Consider the following 14,541-nt stretch of genomic DNA (forward strand, 5'->3'; position numbering starts at 1 on the left):
TCATTGTACGATTCCCGTTACATTAAACAAGCGGTTATAATAGTGAGGATAGCAGAAAAAGGTAAGAGTATCATGTCCAACCAATGAATAACATCATAAACTCATGTGGAGCCATGTCAATTGTTTCTAATTTTCCTTGACCTACGCAGCTTGATCATCGCGTGGCACCATTAAGCCTACCGAGAGGGTAGTACTACTGAACCTACTACCAAATTCTGAACATGTGTCGGTCGATCGGGCGCAAAAATAAATAAAGACAAAATTATCTGAATAACGTTCTTGATTCTCATTTACTGTAATTCTTAAAACAATTTCTCAAGTTCTTTGGACTTGTGGCAGCGACTGATTAAAAGATAAACATTTTATATGACGAGGTGGTACGTTTTAGGTTTGAGTCAGCGGTTGATTTTTTTACTTTTTTTTTTTTTTTTTTTTGGTTTTTGTTATTTGTTGTTTGTTTGCATGATTTTTGTTTTGTTTTTGTTTTTTGGGGGGTGGCCGTGGGGGATAGCGCAATAAAATTAGAAGAGTCGGTCGGGCGATGAAAAACACAGAATATAAAAATGGTGCCCTGAAAGCCACAAAGTCATCTCAGAGGCATTTCTGAGGAAGTATCACTGGCCTTCTCTGGTTCAGGTTGGTAAATCAGTAAATGGGAAGTGGCCATTTGATGGTTACTGGACGATATCAAATCATTGATAGTTTACGTAAAGTTTCTTGGTGAAATTATCTTGTTTTGACTTTGTCCGAGCACAAATTCCAATTCACGTGCTCAAGAAACTGTCTGCAAGATGGGGAGTACAATCTGTGCCCATGGGGATGCCTATTTGTTATCAAAGCTAACATTATACTAGGGCTTCTAATAAGAAGAGAAGTAATGAGAAATATAGCTGCGAGCAGCGATTTAGGGCTCCTTTGGTTTGATACAATCTAGCCACTTGTACCTGTGATGTAGTTGTTGAAAGTATTAATGGCTACAGTTAATAGGGATCATATCACTGCCAGTAATGGGAAATTCGTCATTCGTTAACTTTTGAATTCATATGGTCCAGGGTTAGATGTGTTAGACACGAAGGATTGTGTAGTATTGTGTTGATAATGACACTTTCGATGTAGATTCTTACATTGGCAAAACATCTAGGCCAGTAAACACCAGAGTGAAAGAGCACCAGGCATCAACAAACAAATTCTACAACAAATCAGCTGTCTCAGAAGACATTCAGACCAACCTCAATCACCAAATACAGAATACACCAGAATACACAATCATGGCAAACAATCTGGCTTTACCAAACGGATATTAACTTATGCCATCCACATCAAACGACACCGACCCCCTGATCAACAGAGATCAAGATTATTTCATCCCCTCAGCATACGACGAACTCATCAACCAACCCTAACTGCTTGGATAACTTGTATAAACATGTCCAACCTCTCCTGCTCTGTACATCCCACTGGCTTATAAATGTAATCCATTGTCACTGGCTTCTACATGTAAGCCTTTATCATCACATTGTTTCTGTACTTTCCAATTAACTTCTTGTTCTTGTTATTATTTACTGTACATTTGATACATGCTACTTCATTTATCTCGAACAAGCATGAACAACATCTGTACCAAACGGTGTTACTATCCACATGCACCATAGAACATCAGCAAACGTGTGGGACACACTGCTAACTTTCATTGTGCACCAATAGCAACTGTAGTGTGGAAAATATAATCGTTTGTCCCACTATTGCGTTTGGAAATACATTACTGAAATAGGCAGATATGATCAGAACTAACAGCCTACATGTACAGGTAAATATTAGTCGAAATCGGACGGTTGGTTTCAGAGTTAGGGGTGTTTGAAACGTATTTGAGGGCTTTAAATCCTTCCAAAACAGAGCCAGAACACGTTTTTGACAGGCGAGCGGATCTTCCGAATACAGCCGAGGTCGTGGGTCATGTAAGAAGTTCCGGAGAAGAAAGAGTTCCCTCTTTGACAGGCTGTAGCTCCGTTGTCCTTTTGTCTACAGTTAAAACAATTAGTGTTCTGGAATCACCAGGACTTCAGCTATCAGATGCACACACACACATGACATGCGGATGACCGGAAATGCCTCCCCGTAAAAAACGTGATGACGCTGTGATTGTTTTTGTAAATCCATGTGTGTAAGATTCAATCGACGCAGTTTTTGATAAGCATCTAAGAACACAAAATGTTAAACATTGTAAGCTTATGCATTGTACCAATTTTCATGTCTTTTTGTGCAGAATCAGAGCAGCTAAGCTGTTTCTAGAGTAGTGTCACCAGAATGGGCCGAAATCCAATATGGCCGCCAAACGATTCACATTTTGACATGCACCAAATAACAAAAACTGTTTAGCGCATCAGGTTACTGCATGCTGCCAGATTCTAGCTGCTTAGTTGAAATAGTAATGTCGCTGCGATTCTTTAAAGATACAGTTTAGTAAAAAATAAACAACAAAACCAAAAATCTAGATATCCGTAACTAATCAAGATATCGCAACGTAGCTCGAGGATGTTCATATTTGAGGTATATACTCTATATGTGCAAATGTGCAAAGTTCTTGACATCATACATTCAGAGTTTTGGACTGCGTAAATGCCTACCTGTCAAAAACGTGAAATTTCCTTAAATCCAATATGGCGGCCAAACGGTGCCTCGTAGCCCCATGGATCCTCAGTTGAAATTGAAGGTAATCGGATTCCAGACCTGCTCCAGAAATTTGGTAGTCATCGGACTTGTAGTTTCGGAGATTATTGCTTTGGAAATTGAAAATTTTGAATTAATTTTTTGAATTATCTCCCTTTGCTATTGGGCCTAGAGCCTTGAAAATTTTGCAGAAACAACTTCAGCACTGTCGGCACTATGGTGATTTTTTTCAAGCGATTCTGTCCAGCGGTGCTTTTTGTAGGACTGGTACAAAATACGGCGGAATAATAAATAATAAAAACACGAACGATTCCACGAAACACGAACGATGCCTTGTGGCAAGGAGCCCTAAAAATCCAACCTTTTTCTTAACCCTCATTACTTATGTCCAAACAATACACATGAAGCTTAAAACCACGTAGATGGATTTCTTAGTCTGTCAGTGAAAGTGTGTCAGTAATACCTTACATTTGAGCACTTTCGAAAAGGCATTGTGTATTCCTAGCTTTAGTTATCGGAGCGTGGCATAGGGGTACATAAAGTACGTGGTCAATCTGGTGGCTGCGAGGGTTAGATGGCTGACTTTGTTTGCTAGCGATAAGGTGCCTCACTCTACCTGCGAACGTGGTTTCAGGAATATGCACTTTACTAGGAACGTTTATATAACGCATGTTACATTTACATTCATAACCTCGGCTATGGGGGCGGTGCCAATTCACATTTGTCAGAGGTGTACACAAAGTGATGGCTGAGTGGGTTAGGTCGCTTACTTTGTGTGCTGGCGATAAGATACCTCACTCTATCAGTGTGGTTCGTATTCCGGATGAGACCCAACCCAAAAAGTACCATAATCGCTAGTATAATCTCAAATGTAACATATCTTACATTTGACATATCTCTTAATGGCATTGTGTATTAGCTGTACCTGTCTTCTGTCTACGTAATGCGACAGTGTCTTGGCCAGTGTCTGTGCTACCCTCGTCGTCCTGTCTGTCTTCTGTGAGTTCCACTATGACTACAGTGCTGCCTTGACGGGAAGCAGTGTGTCCCTCCACTCCGGATATCTTCCGATCCTCGTCGATCCTGCTATACTGAATCTAACAAAACCTTGTCGAAGGTCGCGTCAGGTAACCTTTTCAATTGACCAATCAGAACACAGCTTACCAAATTGCGAATGTTGACATTCGCACATACCTTTTGAACTTTTACCTCGAAAACGTTTTGTACCCGAACGATTCCGAATGCTATTTTCCGTACGATTGCCTCCGAGCGATGCACATGGAGCACGCCGCAACCGTGAGTAAACAGTCGCTGAAAATAGCGTTTTATCAGAATTCAAGGATGTCAGCTTGCGGAAATATTAGCTAATGAAACCCAAAAGCGTATATTCTGCAGGTCATATATCTCTGTTTTATCCGGGTTTTCGTTTGTTGTGATATCAGAGTTGGCGACCGGGGAAGAGTAACTCCATTTTGTAAGTCCCGCCGAACCCTAAGTAGTAGCCCTTGTCTGATTGGTTAAATCCGTTCTGTCGTCACGCGTTTGATTGGACGGTCATAGGTCGCTCAAAGGTTACCTGACGCGACCTTCCACAAGGTTTTGTTAGACTCATTATAGCAGTGTAATAAATAATACTTCTTTGAGTGGCATTTTAGAAGTTGGGAAGTACAATATAGAACAACTATAGAACATTATGCTTGACAACGGTACAAGAATCTGTATCGAAACGTCGCACTCACAAATAAAAAAGAAGTTGTTATCCATAAAAGTTAGTTCTATAATGAATAATACTGATGCTAAGTTTACTTAGACTGTAAAAATGTGTGACATACCAACTAAATCTATCCGTACTGGGTCATTATAGTATTACTCTTTATTTGTCCTGATTTTTTTTCCACATCCTCAGATTGTCTATACGTGCACACATATACAAACACACAATCTTCGAATTCTGTCTTTGCTTGTCATACCGGATAACATGTGGACACTTGTACAAGGAAGTAGTAAAATAACCAATCGAGTTTACACTAAGTACCAGTCTTTACAAACATACTTTCTTTTATCGTTCTATGGTTCTATGCTTAAAAGAAGCGCTTAATTTGAATCTGATTTGGCGACAAAAATATTGCACCACAAAAAACAGATTTGAGTATTTTTCATTTCTTTCCAAACAACTGTCATCATAGGACGGAACATGTTGTAAAACACCAAGTAAGGTAAGGTACTACATCATATATTAGAATATGTTGGCAGTTAAACTCGTTATATTCAGCCATAGCCGCGAAATGAATGACATCTTGGTTTCCATAGAAATTCACTGACTGACGTCAGGTATTGTCAGTATTGAATTCAAACGATTTTATGATCGAGTTTGTGCAGTTGATACCGTCCTACTTTCTTAGGGTGCGTATTTACGTGTATACATAACAATGTTATGCGAGCCTTCCAGGAAACTATGTCCTGAAACACGTGTTGTTCCTCGAATGTATGCGCTTTCATTAGCCACGTAACGCCATAACCCGCAGTATAAGAGCATGCTAGATGTAAAGACCGGTACATACTTCACCTATGACGCTGGAACCGGGACTTGAAAATATTCCTGGTAATCACTCGTTACCAGGGTAACAAGTTGACGTTTATTGACGTTTCAGTTCAATTGTCCAAACGTCAAATGAGTAATTCAGTCTCACGAAAAGGACCATGTTGCATCCACAAAACACAGCTTGATGTTACCATATTGACAAAATATGTCCGCAAAACAGGGTAGCTTGTGCTCTCTTACCGGTAGGGGCGGTGGGGTAGCCTAGTGGTTAAAGCGTTGGCTCGTCACGCCGAAGACCCGGGTTCGAATCCCCTCATGGGTACAATGTGTGAAGCCCATTTCTGGTGTTCCCCGCCGTGATGTTGCTGGAATATTGCTAAAAGCGGCGTAAAACCAAACTCAGTCAGTCAGTCAGTCTCTTACCGGTAACGGTATCATGGCCACAGTTTCTCATGGACGCTCCAACGAACTGACCAGATGGTGCCCACATGAATACGTGCAAACACCTATGGTCCGTTTGATTTCATTTGAGACCGAGACCGATGAATTGCTCACTAACACAAAATCTAATAAATGCAACATAATCAAACTTTGTACAGTCACATGAAATCGACAGACCAACTCCTGATGATTTGTCTCATAATTTTGGACACCTGAATAAAAAAGTTGTTCAACAAACGATCATTATTTTGTTGTCACTTTTCTCTTTTTCTTACGAGGGAGAGACCACTTGCTGGTAGAATAGCCAGGTGTGCGAGGTGTACGTGTGAAATTGAAATTTCACTGCACCCGCTTGTCGATTACCTGTCTTTTTTATTAGGGTGTCTGTCAATTTCATGTGACTGGAGCAAAATTTGTATTTGTTGGGACTATTTAGATTTTGTGTTAATGAAGCAATTCATCGGTCTCAAAATGAAATAGTTGTGGGTACAACAGCGTGCAGTAAACGTGGACAAAGTACTGTGATTATGTGTCCCAGTCCACTCAGCTGTGAATGGCTACCTCGTTAGGATGGAACCGCCACATTAACTTGGTGCGATTAAATGGCTGCAAAGAGTTGTATGGTCCCCGGGAGTTGAGATTGAAAATACGTGCCGTTGAGATTGACATCCTAAGAGGGAAAAATATAAAGCGCCTGAACATTGAAACCATAAGTAAGATCTAAGTGGAACAATTCTTGGTTTATATAAGAATATAAGCGACAAAACCTTTCCCACATGCACAAGAAACTTCTGTCAAGTGCAGGAACAAGTGTCGGGTTCTGAGTGTCCTACGATTAAGCGTTTATAAAGCACTATCAACTAGTGAAGATACTAGGTGTTCACAAAAAAGTGAACAAATCCAGTCTCACCGATGGTACCCGTAACAAACACATGAAAAAGAACGCCACATATGGTCAAAATGAAGATCATTTTGGTCATTTATGCCTCAAATATGACAATGTCCTCCATAAAACGTTTTGAAAGCTGCTCTTGTACGAAACACATGTGGTGCACGTGGTCTCACCTTAGGCACGGGAGTTTGTTCAAAATTGTCTTTTGTTCACCCAACAGAAAATGGGTACCCGGTGGGATAAGTCATGTGGCTATTAACTTTCTAGCGCCGGACAGGCAGCTCGGGTTATTCGGGGTAATAATAATCAGTTTGTGATTATAGCGTGCGATGATCAACAAGTGAGATGGATCTAAATGAATTATTATTGTTGTATTACTTACAGCTGTATATTCCACATCAACAAAACCGTAACAAACATGTGACCTCAATTACCTTCCTTGTCAACAGAGAATGTTGACATTTCATATTGTTCTTGTACGCCGGATAACTGCATGGTTTGATCAGGTAATGTTCCACAAAAGCACAGAAATGAGCACTGGTGAGTGAGTGAGTTGGGTTTTGCACCGCTTTTGGTAATATTCCAGCAATATCACGGCGAGGGACACCAGAAATGGGCTTCACACGTTGTGCCCATATGGGGAATCGACCTCGGGCCCCCGGCGTGACGAGAGAACGCTTTACCCACAAGGCTGCACCCCCGGCCCGTGCACTGGTGGACTGGTGGACTCTCATCTTATTCTACATTTGTACGTTTGGACCAGGAAGTTACAGAGCTGTCAATCAACTGATATCTTACACGCCGTATCTGCTAAAAAATACCATCATATCGGTATTCAACAAGTCAATTTTATGCATAACCGCTCTTCCTTTCACTGTGAAAATTGTATTTGGCCATTGACACTTTGTTATACCAAAAACAGGTTCTGTAACACCTATATGCTCTGGAGGCAAAGGTTAAGTTTATCTAAAATACTAAGGTACAATATTCGAGATAAATATCAAAGTCAGTCAGTCGCTTGTGACAGTCATCCCATTGAATACATAACACTCACACACACTCACACGCACGCACACGCACATGATAAAAATTGCCACAACACATTTACTCATCTTACAAATCGTCGCTTCTCGTGAATTTAATGGCTGCATTATCAGGTCCAACCAAAGTTTCACAGACCTTTGTCATATAGCTGGAATATTGTAATATAGTAAAACATCAAACAAATCTTGTACAGATCAAGATGGACGCAGTATGGAATTGAAGTATGTTATAACAAAGACTGGTCATTAAATTATTTATTTATATCCACTGACAAATATGTCAAGACTGTTACATTTGATGAATGGAGTCAAGTGTCTAAGTCTATGAAAGTCTATAAAATATGCATATAATTTACCTCTTCTTCTGGACACAGAATATGTTCGAAAACGTCTATAATTGTTGACTGAAGAAGTATGCCTTTCTTACGAATAGGTACAATTTGGCTGAACATAATGATCATAGACAACATGATCGATTAAAACACTAAGGGACGACTGAACATATGACACAAAAACATTTGTTCAGAAAAACTATGTAATTCTTGTCCAGGACTCGATTCTTCGCTGCTGCGCATATGTCATCTCAGCCCATCCAGTAAAGTTTGTTCGAATAACCTGGTTCATCCACGCTGAAGCAACTGCCAAACCCTCTACCTGTTTAATCATAGGCCATGCACCAGGCTCTCAAACTACGCAAGCACAGCAGGGGCACGAGGAAAAAGAAGATCCACATGGGCACAGAGAAGCCGAGGGCGTGGGTGAATAGAAGCGTATCATTGCACGGAGACGAGGCGAGCCACAGGGAACCTAAACGGATATAAATAGTTTCACATTTTCTCTGTCGTAGTCCTGTGTTTCGTATAAGGGAGAAGGGCACAATTTTACGTATATTCCCATTGCAGATAGCCAGTAAGTAACTGAAATATTACCCTAATGGTCCGTTCGTTGAGTAATTTGGTAAATCTATAGGACCTTCTTCATAACGTTTTATAATACATATAAATAATTTGCAATAGGCTTTACCTTGAAATCACCCATTTAATAATGACTATGTATTTTTTATAAACAGGAGTACAATTATCAGTTTAAAGACGTTCAAACCTGTATCACTGTCAAATATAAAATACAACCAACGAACGATTACGAATTACTGCGACAAGCGTCCAGAGAAGCTCACCTACAATTCCCCATGCGATATTAAACAATCCAATGATGACACAGATAGCGCCTATGAAGTTTCCTGAAATACACTTGCAGCAGTACCAACAGGATGCCAGGATGGGGATGACGACAGAGGTGGCTCCCTGGACTATCATGTAGATGGCCAGTCGGGTGTGTCCTGGGCACAGGTTGTAGTCAAGGATGCCTTGAGAAACGAGAACATAAAATATCTACGTGGGGTTCACTGGTTCACTATAGTTCTTTTCTGTTAACACATTAACCTGACATTCAATGGGAAACTTACGTTCCTTTTTAAGAAAGTGTCTTTCGGATTTAAGTAATAATGATGGCAAAGTTCATTATTATATACATTATGGTGTATATTGTTCCTGCAGCCAAAATATTTAACACCAAATCATTCCATACTGTTCTCTCTGTGCTTTTGTGTGCAGAATATATACAGAAGAATGAGGACTATTTTTATGGATATACAACTTCTTTATTCTGTATAGGCGACGTTTCGACATAGATTCTAATGTCGTTGTCAAGTAAGTATGTATACAACCATGTATATCTTCTTTACTGGCTTCCTATCAACCTACTTAATCCTGTATACCATACCATCTGTGTTATCAACCTCTTCTATCGTATAAACAACTCATAAAAATACAAAACACTTGTGAATATGAGTTCCCAAAATTGCTTGAAACCATTTCGAGACAAAAAGAGTTACATAAACTTATCACATCATAGTCATGTAGCATATGAAAATGTAGCTTATGATGCATGATATAGAAATAACCATATGATATGCTTCTAATTTTCAATGTGGTGACATAATCATATAAATTAATCAAATATTGTCTTTCCTTCATCTGGCACCAACATTGTAAGTATTGGCCTATATTAATGGAAACCATTTATTCAATTAATGTTTTCTCCCATTTCATAATATTTACTACCATAATTAAATGACAAATGATATAAAGCCAAATTGCAGTCAATATAAACTGAATGTATTAATACAGGAGTGACATTTATATCATAGTGAACAGATGACTACATATTACAAGTGGGGTATGCAAGTGTTATATATAATGTGTACTGGTATATTCATTTTAACTTTCACAAGGATTTAGCATTGTTAAGTAACTTGCATTGTCAATCAATCCGTCATTAACCTGCAAGCATAAAATATGCTGTTGAAATACAAGCTTCGAAATGATTTGACATACAAAAACACAAGCATTAATTCTACGCATACTTTTTCTTAATTTGGAAAAAAAATGCCCTCGTTAGAGAACATGCCTCCGCCTTGCACAGCAATCTCCATTCACTATTACATTTTCAAAGTACTACTGTGCACTTGTACTTTAATATACTTTCACCAAACCGCACGCAGATAGCCCTTGTGTCATACCTAACCTAACCACCGAGATATTATTAATATTCCCCATTTACTTAACATTGCAGTTATTTTCAAAGTGCCTCTGTGTGTATCTACTTTAACATACACTCTTCAAAAAAAGCATAGCAAAATAAAATTTGAAAATTGTGATCAAAAGTTTGTACGGATATGTCACATTAAGCATGTTTTGAGAGTTGAATATTGTTGTTGGTGTGGTTTAGAGGAACATGCGTGAGCGAATGCAACCATAAACTGTTATAAATGGTTTTATCGATCATGATTGTCATGATGAGTTTGAATGTTATGGAACACAGATCAAAAGCCGCAAGTATTGCTTTTCACGTGCAAAGCATGAGTACAACCTATGACTAAAAAGACCCAAATGCATCTCGCAAATTCATCCAAATCCCTTAGCAAATGTACCAGAACGGTGCTGACCGAAATATTGCCATTGGACAATTTCAAGCTGGCGAATCAAAGAGTGTCGTGGCGAGGACTTTCAGACCAGGAAGACCGTGAGTCACCACACAGCCCAAGATCTCTACATCCGGGTAACCCACCTGCGTAACTGCCATCGTTCCGCCCTGGACACAGCACAAGCATGGTTTGGATCCCGGAGAATCCGACCAGATTAATCCGATTACAGGTGGTGTAACCTCGGTGCAGATTACATGGTAAACAGCCAGGAACCTTGCAGGGACATATGGTTCAAGCGACGTGACGGAAGACACCGTGTCTACAGACCACGCAGTGAACGATTTGCACCCAACTGCATCAGGCAAGTGGACAGATTTGGTGGAGCTGGTGTCATGGTGTGGGGAACCATCTCATACACTTGCAGACCGGTGCTCGTCAAAGGCAATCTAAAGGCCGCTCGAAGTATCGATCAGATTCTCTGTCCTCACGTGCATCGCCGTGTCGACCGCCAGAGGGAGCTGTACCAACAGGACAACGCCAGACCTCACACAGCACGTGCTACAGTGGAATACCTGGCCAATAACAACATGAATGTCCTTCCCTGGCCCTCCAGATCCCCGAGTCTGAAACCAATTCATTATCTGTGGAATCAGATCGATAAAAGTGTACGTCAACATCGTAATCCGCCATTGACCCTTTAACAGTTGTTCAGCATGCTGCAGGAGGAATGGAGAAGGATTCCACAATGAAACATCCAACAACTTATTCGATCTGTGTCAAGGATACCTTGAATAAGACCAAAGTTTTCAATGACATTTTGCTTTTCTTTTTTTTGAAGAGTGTACTTTCTTCAACATCTAATTGATTTGCAATGGGGACATACCCAAGAGATCCAGTAAGTTTCATTGAAATCAATCTGGTAGTTTTTGAGTAAAGTTGCTAACACATAAATACACAGACACACACACAAACAGGGTTGAATACATACCCTCTGCAACAAACCTTCGGTTTTGGCAAAGGCAATTATGATCATAGTAATTATTATGCATACATATATTATTGTGATTCATGATATTAATGGTAGTTGTAAAACACCAATCACAAGGTACATTTTGATATACTATATGCCTATGTTGTGATAGGTTTATAAAAATATGTTTTCTCACATTGGTGTTGCCGGTCGATTATGGGTACCGATGTTCAGTTACTCCAGAATGAAACGAACAATGTTTTTTCTGAGTCCATATGCAATTATCAGTGCTTTCCAAAAATTAACATGCACTTCCCACAGAAAGCATATTTGCTACATAAGCCCCTGCACTAATATAAGAACTAAATATACTGTATTCCTGTGCATAAAAATTCAACTGCATAGTCGACAAAAATAGATCATATATGTCCCGTTTATGATCCCTTCCCCACAAACAATTAAGAAGAAACTCATATCTACACAAATTTCTTTTAAGTCATCTTGGCTTTAAAGATAGAAGCATTGAAGAGATAAATATTTATATTAAATCAAAACCATTTTCGTCACCGAATTATTCCCTATTTTGGATCTTACCAACAACTATCATGGCCACAGGAAGCGAACCAAAGATAAGGGAAAAGATGCAGACACACACTTTCACTAAAAAGGAAACAGAACATTAGTGATGCTTTGGACTGATACATGCATTGATTTAATCACAAATTTAAGGAGATTGCTATCATTTCGTTTCAGTTGATATTATCCTTTCGTTAGCACAAATACAAGCTCATGAGGACACAACCTTGGTGGTTAACGAATCGTCCGTTTGTCATTCGAGTCCACAGTCCTTATTGCAATACAGTTTGTGACATCCGACGTTATTCACTGCTAAATGGGTTACCTGACATATTGTCATCGTCGTCAGGCATGTTCACAGAATGGTGACGAATCGGTGCAGACTCCTCTTCTGTCAATATATACACATTCAAAAGTGTGATCGTCCCATTCATTGAAATATAGAAGTTGACTATCCATAGAACTTGGTTTTCCTCCCTATACCATCGTTATGTTTTATTACTGTAGCAAGGGTGTAAAGTTTAGATCGTTACATGTTTAAGAAGTAAACGTTTGCTCTTTTGTCATGTGTGGTGTGATAAAGTGCAGTCTTGCATTGAACTATTAAACTTCAAATAATTAGGACTCCTACCATGCCTTCAGTCAAAAAAGAGACTTACCATACCTTTACCCACTACGATAACAAAATAGTTACCATAGTTGTACTTCAAACCAACATTATACCTAAATACTCACAATGCCTCTAGCCAACACGATAACAAGATATTCACTATGCCTCTTGCCAACACGATAACAAGACAATGACTCTGCATCTTGCCAACATGATAACAAGATACTCACTATGCCTCTTGCCAACACGATAACAAGACAATGACGCTGCATCTTGCCAACATGATAATAAGATAATCACAATGTCTCTTGCCAACACAATAGCAAGATGCATACCGAGCCTTTAGTCAACAAGATAGCAATGTATTTATCATGCTTCTAGGTTACACAATAACAAGATCCTTTCCTACTTATCTTTCAGCCAGCTGACGACAACTTACTCACCAGATCCCGAAACGGCAAATATTCCAGAGACTTGACCCACAACCTGCCGGGTGCGTGCTCCTGAAATACAAGCAGTGTCACGTAAAGCAGTATAATGTCACTTGCATTGTTCCATATTCAAGATTCCTTCACGTACTAGTATATACCGATACAGCATTCACATTATTCTGGCTCTGTGTCTGCCAGTCCTTTTATCCAGTTCCCTCTTTCGGTGTGGAATATTTAAAAAAATATTTAAATCAAACCCATGCTAAACATTAATTGGCAGAAACAAATCATAAACTTCCATTTCCAAAAATGTGTGTATGCTCTTGTAGTTTCACCTCAAATTAAAATATCCCCTACCTTTCTTGCATAGTTTGAAAGTTGCCATAAATCTATGTGCAGAAGCATTTTGTAGTTATCGTACAAACTTTACTTACGGAACACTCTTAAGAACACATTTCCTTCTTCATCTGTAAAAAAAAGACGGCTTCGGTAGATTCTTAAACCTGGCATCATCATTCCTAAACATTTAAGATTTAAAATATGTAATTGGAAACATTCTTAGCAAATACCAACCCAGTGGCGTGACAATTTGGTCGCTAATTTCGCTACAGGGGCGGATCCAGGGTTTTGGAGAAGGGGGTGCACATAAATCATGAAGTCCAAAGGTAAGGGGAAATACTCCAAAGGGAAATTCTTTTCGGGGAAGAGGGGGTGCGCACCCCCGCATAACCCGTCTGGTTAAGCCCCTGCGCTAACCCAGTATAATTTAACATTATGTACCGAAGTTCAATTAAGCAAAGAACGACTGGACCGAGAACCAGACGAGGACCGTCGCTTCAAAAGTTATCGCATTTCAGACAAATAAGATCACTCATTGATGACGTTCATTAATCGCCGTTATGAAAACAATTCTTACCACGAGCCAATAAATGAAACCCAAGTAAAACTCTATTTTGCAGAAACAAATTTCACCTTTAAACCCGTTTATACTCCATATCAGTATCAGTGGAATCGCCATCACAATATTGTGTAAATGTTACACCCACTGTGTCAGGTATACAGTCAGTTATGAAAAGAATTCTTACCACGTGCCAGCGCCGTCATGGTAACCTCTCTGTTGACGCTCAACCCCCCGCCTGCCGAGACAGCGAGATCGCTTCGACCTCCTGTATAACGGAATGGAGCAATGCAATCACAAAACACATCAAACAACACAAAACACATTAAAATTCAGGCAAAATGCATCGTAAAAACTCATTTGGAGTCTCGACAAAGAACAACCTTTAACTAAACCCAAAAAGTAATCACGTAAACCATTATTTCTTATTTGACCTATCGTTTAACATACTGTTGTCTTGCCATCGCCACAACGCAACCATCAAC

At 39.6% G+C, this 14,541-nt stretch overlaps 1 protein-coding gene across 1 annotated transcript; it reads right to left on the reverse strand.

Moving 5' to 3' along the window:
• Window positions 1-7,875: 7,875 nt before the first annotated feature.
• Window positions 7,876-14,275, reverse strand: LOC124292312. Its single transcript, XM_046729385.1, has 7 exons — window positions 14,244-14,275; window positions 13,593-13,625; window positions 13,171-13,230; window positions 12,443-12,508; window positions 12,136-12,201; window positions 8,763-8,951; window positions 7,876-8,392 (listed from the first exon to the last, which is right to left on the reverse strand). Exons 1-7 carry the CDS (start codon window positions 14,260-14,262, stop codon window positions 8,244-8,246), a joined length of 582 nt encoding a protein of 193 aa, XP_046585341.1. The 5' UTR covers window positions 14,263-14,275; the 3' UTR covers window positions 7,876-8,243.
• Window positions 14,276-14,541: the final 266 nt, after the last annotated feature.

Source organism: Haliotis rubra, unplaced genomic scaffold (assembly GCF_003918875.1).
Source record: "Haliotis rubra isolate DU_JTF1 unplaced genomic scaffold, ASM391887v1 Scf1136, whole genome shotgun sequence".
Taxonomy (NCBI): Eukaryota; Metazoa; Mollusca; class Gastropoda; order Lepetellida; family Haliotidae; genus Haliotis; species Haliotis rubra.

Coding starts and splice junctions, on each gene's coding strand:
- LOC124292312 (XM_046729385.1), bottom strand. Junction 13,231..13,592: donor TGTGTTCTTAAGAGTGTTCC/GTAAGTAAAGTT, acceptor CTTGTATTTCAG/GAGCACGCACCCGGCAGGTT. Junction 8,952..12,135: donor TGTGGCCATGATAGTTGTTG/GTAAGATCCAAA, acceptor TCGTTTCTCAAG/GCATCCTTGACTACAACCTG.